Source organism: Anneissia japonica, unplaced genomic scaffold (genome assembly GCF_011630105.1).
Source record: "Anneissia japonica isolate Jap-2015-1 unplaced genomic scaffold, ASM1163010v1 scaffold199_len4679917_cov187, whole genome shotgun sequence".
NCBI classification, from domain to species: domain Eukaryota; kingdom Metazoa; phylum Echinodermata; class Crinoidea; order Comatulida; family Comatulidae; genus Anneissia; species Anneissia japonica.
In genome coordinates, this window is record NW_022686322.1 from 2,762,521 (window position 1) to 2,778,650 (window position 16,130).

The 16,130-nt window shown below is 33.8% G+C and overlaps 1 protein-coding gene across 1 annotated transcript; it reads right to left on the reverse strand.

Annotated features, from left to right (window-relative positions):
* Positions 1-182: 182 nt before the first annotated feature.
* LOC117115831 (solute carrier family 13 member 5-like) lies at positions 183-15,916 on the reverse strand. Its single transcript, XM_033259786.1, has 13 exons — positions 15,376-15,916; positions 12,863-13,128; positions 11,678-11,804; positions 10,866-11,026; positions 9,760-9,963; positions 9,240-9,359; positions 8,300-8,413; positions 5,001-5,117; positions 4,343-4,440; positions 3,317-3,435; positions 2,102-2,263; positions 1,209-1,346; positions 183-687 (listed from the first exon to the last, which is right to left on the reverse strand). Exons 1-13 carry the CDS (start codon positions 15,688-15,690, stop codon positions 484-486), a joined length of 2,145 nt encoding a protein of 714 aa, XP_033115677.1. The 5' UTR covers positions 15,691-15,916; the 3' UTR covers positions 183-483.
* Positions 15,917-16,130: the final 214 nt, after the last annotated feature.

Sequence of the window (16,130 nt, forward strand, 5' to 3'; positions counted from 1 at the left end):
AAGTATGGGCAGCCAACATGAGGTTGAGACCTGAATGGAAACCTTTTTGCCAAACCCCATTATTATTATTATTATTATGACAATAAGAGAAATACTACATATATGCAATATTTGAAGCACTAGTTGAGATGATAAGAAAGTGTCTACACAAAAAAAACTCAGTAATATAATTCATTTCAGCCTCAGTGTTCACTGTCTTTAAATTTTATTAATTTGACAATATAAAATAGTAACCTCACTTGACTAGAAGTCCTCTTCAAACTTTATTTTTATACACATTGAAGGAGAGAAGTACATAGAATTGTGAAGTATAAAAATTGAGATACAAGAAAACATATTTCCCCCAATAATTTTTTTTTTTACTGTCTTTGTACTTGCAGCACCTCATTGAACAGTAACTGCATAGTCAACTGTTTTGGTATAAAAGGTGACACCTGTTACACCAGCAGGTGTGTGATGACAGGATGATGACACCTGCCTTGATCAGCATACACAAGTTCCATTGGACGGCGTAGTGTACATACCTGCCGTTATCGGGCTGAAAGTTGGTCCTTCAAGACAGGTACTGTTTTCATCCGCTGCCCATTCTGGGAACTGGCGAGCATCATATATGACAATTCCGTAAGTGTTCATCATCAAGTTGACCACCAGGATACCGATAATATTCATCATGGCACCGGCCTTCGCCTGTATCAAAACAAAACACAACCACAACTTGTATTATATTTAACCGTAAGAGAAAGAGAGCAGCTTAGCTCAGTTGGCTAGACTGGAGGTAACCACTGTGTGCATGCTTAACACTCAAGATTCATTGTTTATTACCCAGTCCAATTTCATATGCTGCTTGCTCTCCCTGCAGTTCAGCTGGTGGGCTGAAAATCAAGTATAAAAAAGTGCAACATCTTTCGGAAAAGATGTTTAAGCTGTTTGGTCCTGTGCGCAATATTGCCCATGCGCATGTTAAAATAAATGCAGTACACTGTGGAAAAGAGTAGGGGATTCTTTCTGCTTAATTAGCACCAGAAGTACCCCACTGAAATAAGTCTTTGGATTTCCATGGTTCATGCTGAATAAATTAAATTGGTAGATTTACATGTAGGCACAAAATAGTACAGTACTCATTATTGACATTTGGTTTTTCTACCTTCCTTAGCATACTGACCTAAGGTGTTACATCCTATAGTCAGTGTATAAAAGTGAAATCTCACCATATCTGGAATACTGAGTTGGCCATATGAAAACGCTATTGCGTTAGGAGGTGTGGCCACTGGAAGCATAAAGGCCAACGAGCATGCAAGAATTGATGGGATCACCAAGTACAATGGGTTGATACACAAGGCTTCAGCCTGATGAGAAAATGAAACACAATTCACTCAATTGAAAAAAAATCATCTATATATTAATATTATTATTTTCATAACTTGTCACTTTTCAGGAAATTTATTTTTGCCTGTTAGCCCACTCTCAACTGCAAGGCATTATAAGTGGAAAAAAAAGATGTTTTCTTATTATCCCACCCAATATATTTGATGTATTGCTCATATGTTGTGTTGTGGATTCTGCTTGGCAAGATAGTTTTTTTTTTCTACACTTTTGACAATCTAGTGATGACAGTTTGCCACTTTTTTTTTTTTATTATAATCATATTTATGTTCATCTGAAAATAAAATTTGAATTATATTAGGCATTGATAATTGCATAGGCCACCTAGGCTTTTTTTTTTTATCAATATTAAACTATCCATAAGTAATTTTCATTTGTTGTTTCAGATAGGCAAAGTCTAGTCTTGTATTTCCAATACTTACTGTCCAAAACATGTTTACATTTAAGATTATTTATATCAGGGGTGGGCATACAAATTAGTTGAGGGGCCAAACACTTCAAAACACCTTCATGCACTGCTTTTTACCGCTTTATACTCAGATATAATATTACTTTTTACACATGATCGGTGCCGGGCTGTAAAAAACAAGGTTTTTTCTAGCCAAAGATCTCTGGCTGGCTACACATATAGGTTTGTAATTAATTTTCGCGGGCTGCAAAAAATATTACTGCCGCAGGCCGCACTTTGCCTTCAAGTGATTTTTACAGTGAAACTCACCAGTTGAGCTAAGATAGGTGCAAATATGGAAGCTGTGGATACATTGCTGGAGAACTCGGTGAAAAGAGCAATAATCACAGTGATGATAAGGAGCAGTGTCCAGGGAGGTATGCTGTCAAGGCTCTCAAACTTTTCACCCATCCAGGCACTCAGCCCCGATTTCTAAATTTAAAGAAACGACATCAATAATTACCAATATGTCAAATTAAGAGATACTCATCACTGTGTTAAGCTAATAATGTAAAATGTAGTGCTGTTTAATTGGAAAGTCTTGAGTACAGTAGTTGAAGTAAAACTGGTTCTGTCAAAAATTTTTTTTTTTCGTGTGTGTATAACACGTTGGCTGCCAGCGACGAGTATACTCAGCCACAGGGTGTTGCTGAGGGCAGCAGGGACGAGCATACTAGTCAAAATCGGGGTAACATTCTAGCGTTCATAACATCTTTGTTATACATTGCAGAACCACAGACTCAAAGGCTGGTAGTTCGGGTAAAATACACCTAGACAATAACATACAAATGACATATGTATGTTTGTTTTGTTATGCTGCCGGTAGTACACTCGTGCGACACAAGTGGGGGTGCCCTTTGAACTTATACCAACCCATGAAAAAAGCAGTCGAGATAACTTGTACTTGGCACATTCAATAAAATGTTCTATCACAGTGCCGTCGATGAGTTTATTTGTTCCCTAATATTTCCCCGTTATTAGACACATCATTTTGATGATATATGACTAGATAAAATTTCAAAAAAGAATGTTTGTACATGTAAACTTGTTGTGGCACACGGGAAGGAACGTTTAAAAAGGTCTGGCAGTCAATGTGTTAAGATTATTAATTTTTTGATACAAATGTTTCTTTTTTCTAAAGTTTGTGTGTCTCTGGGAAATTGTAGATTTGTAGGAGAGGTTTGGCGCAGCGGTTGTAACCTCGCTGTGCATTTTGTTGTGTCCTTAAGCAAGGCACTTTACCCACCGAAGTTTGTCTCCACCCAGAGTACAAATGGGTACCTGGTAGGTTCAAACACAAAATTTGCTGATTACAGCTGCAACATTATAGAATTCTCCCCAGGGAGCCTAATGTCTTTCATATGTGCTTGATCCAATGACTAGGGGATGTGAAGCATTTAGAGACTTTGTTGGCATGAAACACTATTAATGTATATAAGTCTATCATATTATTTCATATCATTAGATGGGTTGAAGCCAACGTACCTCACATCCATCAGCTAATGCAAACCCCCCACCAAGGAGAAATACAATATTCCAGGCCATCTTTTTCTGGGTAATCTTCCAGTCAAGGAGGGCTTTCCTCGGTCCTACTGGGGAGTCATCTGTAAATCAAATTACAAGTATATCAAACACTAAAACCTAATTCACACGTACACATATAATAAGTTGTTAAAAGTTTTAGCAAACGAATGCCACAATCTTGGTAAATTTCCTTGTGAAATCTCGTAATATCTCGTAACAACTTGTAATTTTACCGGCCTCGTAGTGGCCTGTAAGATTACGATTTTTTACAGTGCATGCTCAATGATTTTTTTGGGCGAGAGAAAGCTCCCTTCGATGCGACAAATGTGGCCAAAGAAATGCATCCAAATTTAAATGCACCACAATCAAGTTTTATGAGATTGTTAAAAAACAAGACAACAGTGGAAAAAAACTTATTATCTGGACTGCTTTTTGCATATTACAGCAACGCTGGTAAGGTCCAGGAATCAGGCTAGCTAGGCCTACGCCTAGGGTAGGGTTTTCTGCCTGTCAAGTTCACCAAGCAAGGCGGCAATAGAATCGGGCATACACTAGCATCCCTTGCTCATCTACACCTATATGCGCCTATAGGGACAAGCGCTGTGTGGAATCTGTTCAACACATTCTATTAATGTTCTAGTCCAGTAGAATCACATTTTTTTAGCCTGTTGGTATCTTCATGATCACACAATAATACATTTTGATGGTAGTTATATGTTGTAGTTCCACATTTACAGCGAATTGAGTAATACAGCTGTAGGTATTCATATTACACTAAAACATCCCTCAACAACCATTCCCAAAATAAATATGGTAATTGATTTATCTGTAGTGTATATAACTAGTATTAATTATTTAAAAAAAAATTCCATGTAGTACTTTAAGATGATTTGCTAAAAATATGGCACACGATAACTGTATCATAAACAGTTATTTGACTTTAAAATAGCAACATGTAAAAATTAACATATTTATGATGAAACTAACCATCTTTCCTTCTACAGCAAAGAAAATTGGGAACTTCTGAAGGGAATACATAGAGAAGGAATGAAACAAAAATTGCTGCTGTGGCATCCGTTATGTACCTGGTTAAAAAAAAGAAGAAAAATAATGAGTTGTTAGTTCTCTAAAGACAGTCTGATGAAAAAAATTAAATAATCATAGGCCTGATAATATGTCAGTGAGTAAGTGTATTCAAATAACTGAATAACATAAACATATAAATAATATAAATAGCAACCATATCAATAAGTAGTAAAATAATAAGTAGTAAAATAATAAGTAGTAAAATAATAATAATAATAATAATAGCTACCATATTAATATGTAGTAAATTACATAATACTGTATTTATACTGGGTCTGGAGGAAAATAATCATCAGTGATATATAAAAACTACAGTAAAAAAAAAATTCGTGTCAGGATTCTCCAATTACTTTCAGTTGCTAAAACAGTTTAAAGGTAGAGTATCATGCCAAGCTGGTGGTATACAGCCTGGATTTTTTTCATTTGGCCATGCTTTGCTAATGGACTTGACTCCAACTATTAATTAACTAAGCTAAATCTGACAATCCATCTGTTTGAATACTCAAAACTCTCCTTAAATTTAATTAAATTTTGAAACATTGCATATTTTATGACTTACTCTGGCTCAGGAAAGATAACAGACCATCCGCCAAAACCTGGTATAAAAGATGGCTCACGGAATAGCCACAGTAGTACCAGTAATAAAAAATGACCAAACACTGCGCCCTCTGCCCACCTAAACACGAATAATACACAAAATTTGAATCAATATCAACGTACAGCTTTTATATTAATTATTTAAACATTTTAATCAAAATAAATTGTTAATAATCACTAATATATTTAATATTATCATTGTAAATATTATCTATTAAATTGTGAATTCTTTAATTTTTCAAAATTACATTAAATTACATTATAATGTATTAACAATACTGTAAATGTATAAGATACTACAATACTGTACCTACAAACAAAATATTATTCATACACAATAATTCAACAATTCCAGGATGGAATGCTCTATAAATAAATAATCTTCATGAAACTTAGAAAGTGAAGTTGTTTTTCTATAAGAGAGTAATTCTGTTTTTTCACAAGATTTGAGCCTAGGCCCTTTGACTAAAGTCAGGCTCCAGAGGAAAACATTTTTCTGATAAAAATGTGGTTACGCCCCTTTTCCCCAGTTTTTAAATATTCAAAAATCTGTATCTCATTAACTTTTCCCGAGATTTTTTGTCAAATACCCGTTTTGTGTCAGTTTCCCTCCAGAGCCTGACTTTAAAAGGAAAGCATCTAAATAGTCCAGTCCCTAAAGGTACAAAAATGGGTGGGTTACAGTATTTGATACAAATTTTCCCTTTCGCATGGTGATAGGTCATATGTGGGGATACCAAAACCACGTTACTGGAGATCTGATTTGACCTGTGACCTTTGACCTAAATTTGTATGTTTTTATTGAAATGCCATATCTCTGTAATGCTTTTGTCTATTGAAATAAATTTGGTGTCAAAATGCTTAGAACATATACATTTACAGGTATATGTGTTCTAATATGTTTGTTAGAACACATAATGTTTTTGAGCAAAAATATGAAATGGTCATATCTCTACAATCCTTAGGTATATATTTATTTTCATAATTTTGGTGTCAAATTGCTCAGAAGATATACATTTATATTACCTCTAATACAACCTTTTCCATGAAAACTAATGCTTACTGAGAATTTCTTTAAAATCATGTTTTTGGGGAAATATATGAAAATGCCATATTTCTGAATAATACATTTTGATATTAGGTTTTAACATAATGTTTATTGTAGTGAATACAAATTTTGTCTTTGCATGGTGATAGAACATGATGTCAGGGTAGAGGAGATCAAGCAACCCCAGCTTGTGCTCATGTAAATAATATGCATTTAATGGAGAAGTGAGTATATCAGATGTTCATTAGTACAGTACCTGCATAATACATAAATTTATTCAGCCGAACTGACACTATACAAAATACTGTAATACATTGTAAAAAGTAGTATTATTATTGGTGATGTACATTCAACAGAAAGAAAATCATTAAATTTTATGACAAGTACAACTTTGCATATTTAATCTAAACCAAGGCCAGATGAAAACTGTACAATTTCCTATTAATATATTTATCAGTGTGTTGAAAGTGAAAATGGGTCACCTTCTAAAAAATAATGAAAGACAAAATTTTAGCAATACATTAAAATCACCACCTTCCAACAGTACTACGCTATACTTTTTCTTGATAATTACCCCCATGTCAATGAAAACTCAATGTCACCAAAAATGATGTCATCGCAATTTCACCGAGTGGGTATGAATATGTAAACATTTGCCAAAGAGCTATGCTAATGCATTCAGCAAAGTCAGAAGTGGTGTATATTAAATCGTCTAAAATGTAATGAAGTTGGCATAGAAGATACTTTTCATAAAAACGTATACATTTTGAATGATTCATAGATTCATGAGACTAAGGTTGATTTGATTTAAATTTCCATTCAGACTAAAAATATGAAGGTTTCTTCCTCACATCCAGCACTAAGGTGATTGCTGTTGATTTGGAGGTACAAATTCTGCTTAAATACCAAGTCATTCTGTTGCAATTTATGTATGAAATATTTAAACTATTGGACAAATCTAAATTGCTGAATTGTAATATAAGATGTTTCTTTTGACCACGATGGCCAATGAGTCAGGAGAACCTTGTTTGTATGACTCTATAGTCTAGGGCTAGGCCTGTGTTTACACAACGAGGCTATGCAAACATGTTTAAAGTTTTCTATCTGTTTATTTCACTCCATTTCAAATCTAAAGGGTCAAAAGTTTGACATTTATTAATTATTTACCAAGGCTTTTCGATAAAATAATGTAAAAATAAATAAGTTTGAGGAGTTTAAAAATTGTTGAAATTTACTCGAGTAAAGGCTTATTATTGTGTAAAAAAACTACCATCGAGCAGTTTTTGATGTTATACCCACTATAACAGCTTTGATTTGGTGACTAATTTGGTCTATTGTCCTTGGTATCTCTATTAACCCACTAAGCAGAACTAATTTTCCACCATTTACAGGGAGAGGGAAGGGTATACTTGCACCCCCCACATCTCCAGTGTAAAATACACTTTTGTACAATACTATATAAATTAGAATACACCATTTTATCGAGTCTATTTTAAAACAGAGCCACCAATGTCTCGCAACTTTTTACTAGGGGACATCCAGCAGCCTAGCTTGAGAAAATTTCATTTTTCCAGACACATATCTTCTTTTGAGTACTTCAACAACGCCTATATTCTTTTTTTTTTTTTATTGGCATTTTTTTTTGAGTGTTTTTGAGATGTGAGTAGGCCTCTACAACAACAAGCTCGTGCACAAGTCACAGAGTGCAGATAAACACTTGTAACTGCGTAGAGCGAAATGCCTAGGCCTCACCCAGTGCTAGTTGCCAAGCTTTTGGAAATTTTCATTTCAAATTTAGTGAAAATGGTGTATACTAAACTGGAACCACTTCATTATACTAATATTTTGTATGTGGATTGAGATGCCACAAATGAGGTGAATGGACAATCATTTTTTTTTTTTTGCAGTTACGTACTGAAAAACAAGAACATAAATAAACAAGAACTACGGTATATGAGTTGTACTGTACTCACAAATTAGACTTTTAGTTTGGGCCTTTGACTCATGGTTTTCTCTTCAACACTATATTTTGTGTCAAATAAATAAATAATAAATAAATACAGAAATAATATCTTCATATTTGTCCCAAACTAGAATTGGAATTTTTGGCTGGTCCCTGGAAACAGCAGCTACCACAGACCAGTGCCAGGACCAACACGTAAGAAACACCTTCTAAATATAAATTATTCATAATGTACTGTATACACACATACGTAATAGGTCCTAGTTCATCGTACTGTTTCTTGATAACTAATTGAGCAGCCTTACTCTCTTCTCCAGAATTACAGCGACAACGAAAACATTCACCACACTCCTTTCCACAACCTCTGAAAAAAACAAAAGATCACATAAGTTAGTTTAGCTATATATTTACTATTTATATCACTCAAATATTAAAGAAGCAAGTTCATAAGGCAAGAATTTTTATTTATTTATTCTTTATACTGGGTTACCTCTTCAGTAAGAAGTTACTGTTCTGCCAGAGAGCCCAGTACACATAAAACATTAAAATCTCAAGAAAAACATCACAGAACATCCAAAAAGAAACAAACACAAATTAAGTAAAAAATTACCTACCCCCCCCGCATTCCAAATACGAGAACCCCTAAAAGTAAAACTTCTTCTACCAGATTCAGTTCTGACTTTAGGCAAAATTAAATTTCCTGCAGAACTGGATCTGGTAGAATAGTTATGTACACTGTCAACTGAGGAGAAAGTGTTTTTTATACATTGATTAGCGAACCTGCCACCGCCAATAATGATGGTTTCAAATAAAAATAAAATTTAATTTAGCCAATTAGCACACCACCACCACAAAAAAGTTGATATTTCACAAAAAAAAAAAGAAGAGTTTTTCTTTATTTTTATTATGCCCGTCGCTGCCCTGAAATCTCCAAAAATATGAAATGTATATTTCTTTCTAATTATATAAATTTAAAGCATATATAACCATCCCATTACTACACTGTTTACATTCACCAATAAAATTCTATTTTTATTTTCTCCTCTGTCTGGATGTTTTTGGCACAACCATTTGCTAAATGAGAAAACAAAATTTTATTTATTTTTTTTTTTTCGCACTCCTCTGAAAATCTATAAAAAAAATCAGTTTGTGAAAAATGGTATTAAAAAGTCTCGCCTAAAGAGACTTACCTGAAACCAATGAACAAGAATTGTAACCACAACCAGGCTAAGATTTGAAGAATTATCATTCCAGGCAGACAGTACGCCAACCATGTGGCAAAGGTTACGTTAGCATCATTGCCATACAGACTAAAATATAAATATGATATTTGGTCAACGCTTCTGTTTTGGTCAAATTTCTGTTGACAGATCTATAAAGGTTATAAAACTATATGTTCAAAGGAGCAAACAATGAAAATGATAGATCCATATCCTACAGAGAATGCAATGCCATGGCGTGCTATGGACCGTTTTAATGACAATCAGTTTAGACTGCCACAATTGTTTTAACTGAAATTTTACTCTAACTATTTCAAGTTTTAATTATGTATTTTATCTGTTTCATTGAAGAAAACGATTTTTTTAATGTTTGGTTAAACTTCAATTTGTATTTCTTGTATTTGATTTAGATTTCAAATAAACGTTATTTATATTGTATTGTATCTTGAATTTAAGGGTTGAAGTGTATCAAAACATGAGCTATACTTACTCATCAATGACAGACTGACCAACAAGGTTAGGCCCTGTTCCTGTAATGGTCGCAGTGCCACCTACATTGGCCGCATACGGTATACAGAGAAGCAAGGCTTTGCTTAAGGCCTTGTCTTCAGGGCAAAGGTCAGTAAAATCAACCTTCACTTCATCAGACTGTTCCTCTTCATTATTTCCAGCTTCTACACCATCTGCAGTCAAACTGTTGCAAAAAATACACATCAACATAATAATTTTTATAAAACAAAGGTAAAATGTTTTATTGCAACCTGTGTCATGAGTCGTACTGTACATTGCAATCCTTGCTCTTATCCCCTGAGTGAATTACATTCTTATTTACTATAACTGAACCAAGAAAATAAAGACCTTTATTTTTATACCACCTTGGTTGAACACAATTTTTTTTGTTAATCTGTCATTGTCAAATCAAATTATAAAAAATACATAATTGCAAATACATTGTTTATAAGTAGAATGGAGTGTACAGATGGAATATAGGGCATAAGATACTCTAAAAATGAGATGTTCATGTTCAACACGGACAACAAATTAAATAACTTAAGGAAAATGAACACAAAGGTCAAAACGGCGATGGCTGATTGTTTGAAATGATAATAAAAACAAGCAAAGTATTTTCCACAAATATTTATTGACCTTATGGCACTAGGTTTCCAAAAGGCCAACTCAAACAGCGTGGTATGACACAGCCCAACATGATTTGCTGACGTTTTGGGTCTGTGTAAGTTAAACGTAGATGCGATCGTTTGTGTCAGGGGCAGTCGCGTCGTATAATATTAAACATGTTTAATACTTATCACGACGGTTTAAGACTCCGCGATGATAAATCATGTCAGGCTCCGTCGTACGATGCTTTCTGAGTTTGCCTTAAGGCATAGCAGGCAACCAGAATGCCTCTACTGTTTTGTAAATATTCAAAACCCTGTTGCTATGAAGACCAAGTCCCTCTTTAACTCCAACTTACATTCTATAAGCAGGAAAAGGCCTTTCATTTTGAAAAACAGGTGAATGGAAAGTGTACATTCTAAAACTATGACAAATTATTTTTTTTTAAAAAGACGTTAAAAAGGATTTAAATTTTCAAACCTAATGTCATCAACGCTAGTTGTTACAACATCAGCCAATTCCTCTTTGGTATTGTCCATCTCAGTGGGTATACTTATCTTCTGTGAGTGATTTTCACTTTTTATGTATTCAGTATCTTCACATATCTCAAAACTTTCATTTGTGAAGGTCTTCTTCCTAGCCTGCAGTAAAGTAAGTGACATCAAGGAAAATAAAACTAAATGGCACATAAAACAATTTATCTTGTAGTTTCATGTGCGCATACCTATAGGTGTGACCTTTGAAAGATCTTTTGAAGGGTTTTTTTTTGTGAAGTTTCACTGACAGTATTTTTCAAAGAGAAGTTATTTTCCATCACAAAGTTCATGGTATAATGTGATCTAACATTTACTGATCTTCAATGTATGTAAATATTTGGACTGACTCAATGTTGTTATAATTATTGTTTTCATACATGAGATAAAACATGTGGACAAACAAACCTGGGCCAGGTTTAATTTTATCAATACAGGACAGTCACACAGGACATGGGCAGAAAGAAACCAATAGGTATAAATCTGGGGGATTGCCACAGGATTATTTATTAAATATTTAACATCATGTTTCTCAACATAAGGATTTTCCTAATAACAGTAGCATTAATAGGGCAGTGTTAAATTCTTGAAAATACTCTTTCCACTAACATGTATGATAAAAAAAAAATAAATAAAAAAATACAGTTTCCCTATTATTTATTGAAGCTTAATCTGGGCTATGCAATCATCAACAAAGTAAGAAAAAAAAATGAACAAAAATATTTTATGAAGTTGAGTGCAAAGTGAAGACTGACATACCAAGGCCCTTTGCTTTAGGATTTCATTAAGCACTGCCTGGGCTATAGGTATCATCATAGCAGTAGTAGCAGTGTTACTGATCCACATGGACAGAAAGCCAGTACAGATCATAAAACCAAGCATCAACCTGAGAGAACAAAAATATTACAAATACAAATGTCTTGATAATTACCATAATGATGATAATGATAACGATGATAATGGTAATGATAACAATTTGTTTTATAAAATAAACATTTATAGTAATATTTTTTTATTCTGGAATTGTACAATTATAATAATTATTGCTAATATATTTTATTTATTTATTTTTTTAAAATTCAATTAAAAACAAAATTCAACAAAATATTTTTAAATTAAAATTAAATAAAAGTATTTTTGATATTGTAAATTTAATAAACTTCAACAATAATATTGTCTAGTGTTTTTTGCTTTAAAAAAATTAATAACAAAGTATTTTAACATTGTAAATAAAAGAACTGCAATCCTAACATTGTTTAAATTATTTGATTTTTTATAATACCTAACATTTGTAATTATTGAATTATAGAATGATCAAGTGTTTTTGATAATTGCAAATTTAATGAATTTTAACTATAATTTTATATAAATTGTCTGTAATTGTAATTCTTTTTAATTATTTGATTTTAATGTTAAAATTAACTTTTATTCTTGAATTTTTATAACCTGAAATTTTAATAATTTTTCTAAATTGTAAAATTTACTGTGATTCCTTAATATCTCTTTGATGTGCTACATTAGTTGAATTTTAATCATCTTTTTAATGTTTTTTTTTTCTTTTTTTTGCGTAAATTGTAATTTTAATGTCATTTAATTGAATTGGTGAGATTTGCTATTTTTAGTGGTTAGGGTTAGTGCAGTTTTCAATGTTTTTCTTTCTGTTTTGAGGACCCCAATGAAATATAAATTTACTTTCTTAGGTATATTCCTCAGTTCATTCAGTTGATATTGTTACTTAACCTTGGAAGATTTTTGCTTGTTTATTTGAGTGTACAAGGGTGTCTCCAGATTTGTGACCCTGATATATACTGTATTTTATTACTATATCAAACTCTTTGCTAACTAATCTATCTGCAGTAAATGAACACATTCTCTCTTGCGTAAGTTATCTCCAGATAATTAGTGAAAACTTGCAATATACAACAATAAGCCTACAGTACGTACCATCTCGGTTCTGATCCAACCAGCAGTAGGATTCGTAGAGCAATACGACGATGTAGATTCCAGGTTTCTATAGCGATTGCCATAATGAGACCACCAACGAACAGAAAGTTGGTATCTTTGAGGTAGTTACGACAGACGTCGTCCGATTCCTGGACCCCCAGCATCGGAAACAAGATGACAGGTAGGATGGCAGTGACAGCTAATGGCAGGGACTCTGTCATCCAGTACCCAGCCATTACTATCACCACAAATCCTCCCTTTGAAGGCTACAGAAAAAATGAAATAAATCAGACAAAACTTCAAATACAGTCCAGTCTGGCATTAAAACCCAGGCTGCGAAGGAAAAAACATTTTTGATAAGTTAATTAACTGATTTGTGATCTGCTCTAGCAAAAACCCTACATTTGACGGAATTCTTATTTTTCACGCAACAAAACCCAAAATGTCCAAGAATTGGCATGGTGAACAATTTACAGTTTCTGGAAGAGATACTGAAAAATATTTCTGCTAAACATTAATCATTAAATTTAATTGAAAAATTATATTAAAATTAAGCTCTTCATAATAAACTAATGATTTCAGAATCTGTGGAAGCTGTTCCTCAAACCTACCTAACTGATGATTTAAATATTTATAACTTTGCTAATTAAAGGGTAGAGTAATACTATAATACTGCATTGCCTTTCTCCTCCCAGAAGTATAAATGGGTACTAAGGGGGTACTAAGGTTTCCTTATTTTTTAATTTATTATTTATTGATTTTATACTACTGTAATATACATACAGTACATACATCATGCATGCATGCATGCACGCACGCACACACACATATATATGCATGCATAATCAATCAACTCTGGCTAAGTACATATACCTGTACTATACCTGTCTCTTATACACATCTAGATTTGAAGGGAGTTAGCCGTTAACACTGTTGAATAAGTATAATATAAATCATCAAAGGTACATATACAGTGTTTAATTAAGGACAAGATGGAACATTGTAGGCTACCCTGTAGCTTTCCAACGAATAAATGGTACAGTTGAAAGGGTCACTCTCTATAAATAAAGTTTGAATAAAGAAAAACCTGTGTCGATTGGTAAAAATGCTAGCTTGTTGACCCAACGACCAGCGATAAAAGCGCTTTGTAAGGAACTGCATGGAAAGGCTTGCAAACAATCAAGTAGATCATTCACAGATCATTCATGTAGCATTTCTGTTATATTATCACGCTTATGTTCTCATTTATAAGCATCTACTGCAGTGGCGGATTCAAGGGTCGTCCCAGCCTGCCTGTTGGCTTGTACCTAATCGTATCGAATTTGGTACAAACTTGTTGCACTAATCTTGTAAGCTTATACAGTAGTAAACTTGGTGCTTTTTTCGGCATAATTCGTACATAACTCATAACCTGTAAGGTTGTACTCACTAATTGTAGCTAACATGTAGTAAGCTCGTATAGATCCTTTCCCAAGTGAATTAGATCACAAGTTTTAGGAGCTTGTAACTCATAGAACTTGTAGAACTCTTGGATGATATTGACCTAGGTGGGAGGCTTAAGGGAGAGCTTGGAGGGTAGAAAAATTGGCAAACAACCCAGCTATAACATTCACTAAGGGGTGATTAGGTTAGTGTCAGAAGACACAAACGAGAAACAATGGTTATTGTTTCATCATTTCCAAGTTAAACACGATCATTACATAGTTCTTCTAAAAACACTTTAAACACCAAAATGAGAAATAAATTTAATATAAAATTATTATATAACATAAAATCGTTAGCTGTAAAGTTAGGGTTTGCACAGATTTTTTATTGTTTCAAATTTTGGTTTGTGATTTTTTTGGCTGCTGCCGGAAAAGGTGGGAGGGCGAGTGCTTTTTTTGTCACCCCCGTTTAGGAGCCTATTTGTTTACAGACAGGTTGTTGCCATACATACACACACACATTTCACATCTGTATCATCCCAATAGTTCCTCTGTGACCTAAGGTCACAAAGGAACTAAAAATCCTTGCGTTAAATTTTGTTATTAAAAAATATTTCAAGTAGCGTTATGTAACAATAATTTAAACAAATGCCAAAAAGAAACTTGTCTAAACTGGTACTTCACCTAGAGGGGGGGGGGGCCACCCGGCCCCCCCCCCCCCCCTTTACAAAACATGGCGTCGAAAGCTTCACTTAAACCATGGAGGAATTGAAACTAATTCTTCACTGCTGAAAATTTCTATATAGGGACTATAACCAGCAGCCAATGAGCAATTTGTAGGGCATCTGGCAAAAAATAAAGATTTCACTCACAATTTTTTTCTTATTTGTTAAGAAAAAATCTAAAAAAAACCTTTTTAAAAGTTTTTTGTTTTTCTGCACCTATTATTATTTTCAGCGAGTAGAAGCAGGTGTTGGAGGTCAAACAATTTGTTTTTGGCCTTAATAGTAGAGATCAGTTTGCTGTACTGATAATTTCAAACTATCAAGTACGATTTCCCTATCCTAACTATGGCTAATAGGTACTTACCCCATCTCGGTAAACTATTGGTAAGATGGACGCAATCAAAGGTAGAACGATGATGATAATTGTTTGTCGGAATGCATAGATTTCTTTCAATATCTTAGCCATGGTACTGCTACTCCAAGTTCTTACCCACCATTTGCTTCCTCTCTGAAATATAGTTTTATTTTCGATTTTATCTGGCCCAGCGCTATCCCAACAACGGGTGTTGAACTGCCAAGTGTTGGGTAAACACGAGTTATAGCCATTTGGGACTCCTGGGTCTCTATTGTAATCCGATAAGAGATTCTCTTGACTTCCTCTATTGTTTCCTGCAAGCATCTGCCTAGAGTGATTGAAAGTTTAAGTAGCTGATCCCTTTTAAAAGCAAATATAATTAGTTTACCAGGGACTGGGCTTTTCTGGTATCCGTATTAACATAAACATTAATCAATCAACTCTGGCTAAGTACATATACCTGTACTATACTCTTTGGTATACTGTACATATTTGATTTGACGAGGTGTTCGTGTATGACAGATCTGCAGATAGATATTGCTGTCAAATTGCTGTGCAGTACTATATAGGGGGCGCACTTGACTTTTTAGTGAAAATCACATTGCATTCCAGATTCAATCCATGTTCACTATACAGTAATACTGTACATCCATGATCCTTTCGAAAAGGGGAAAATCAATTCACGTCGAATTTATATATCTAGATATACATCATTATCTAGATATAAGTTCGACGTGAACCAGTCAAAAGCGTGGCTACCTCCA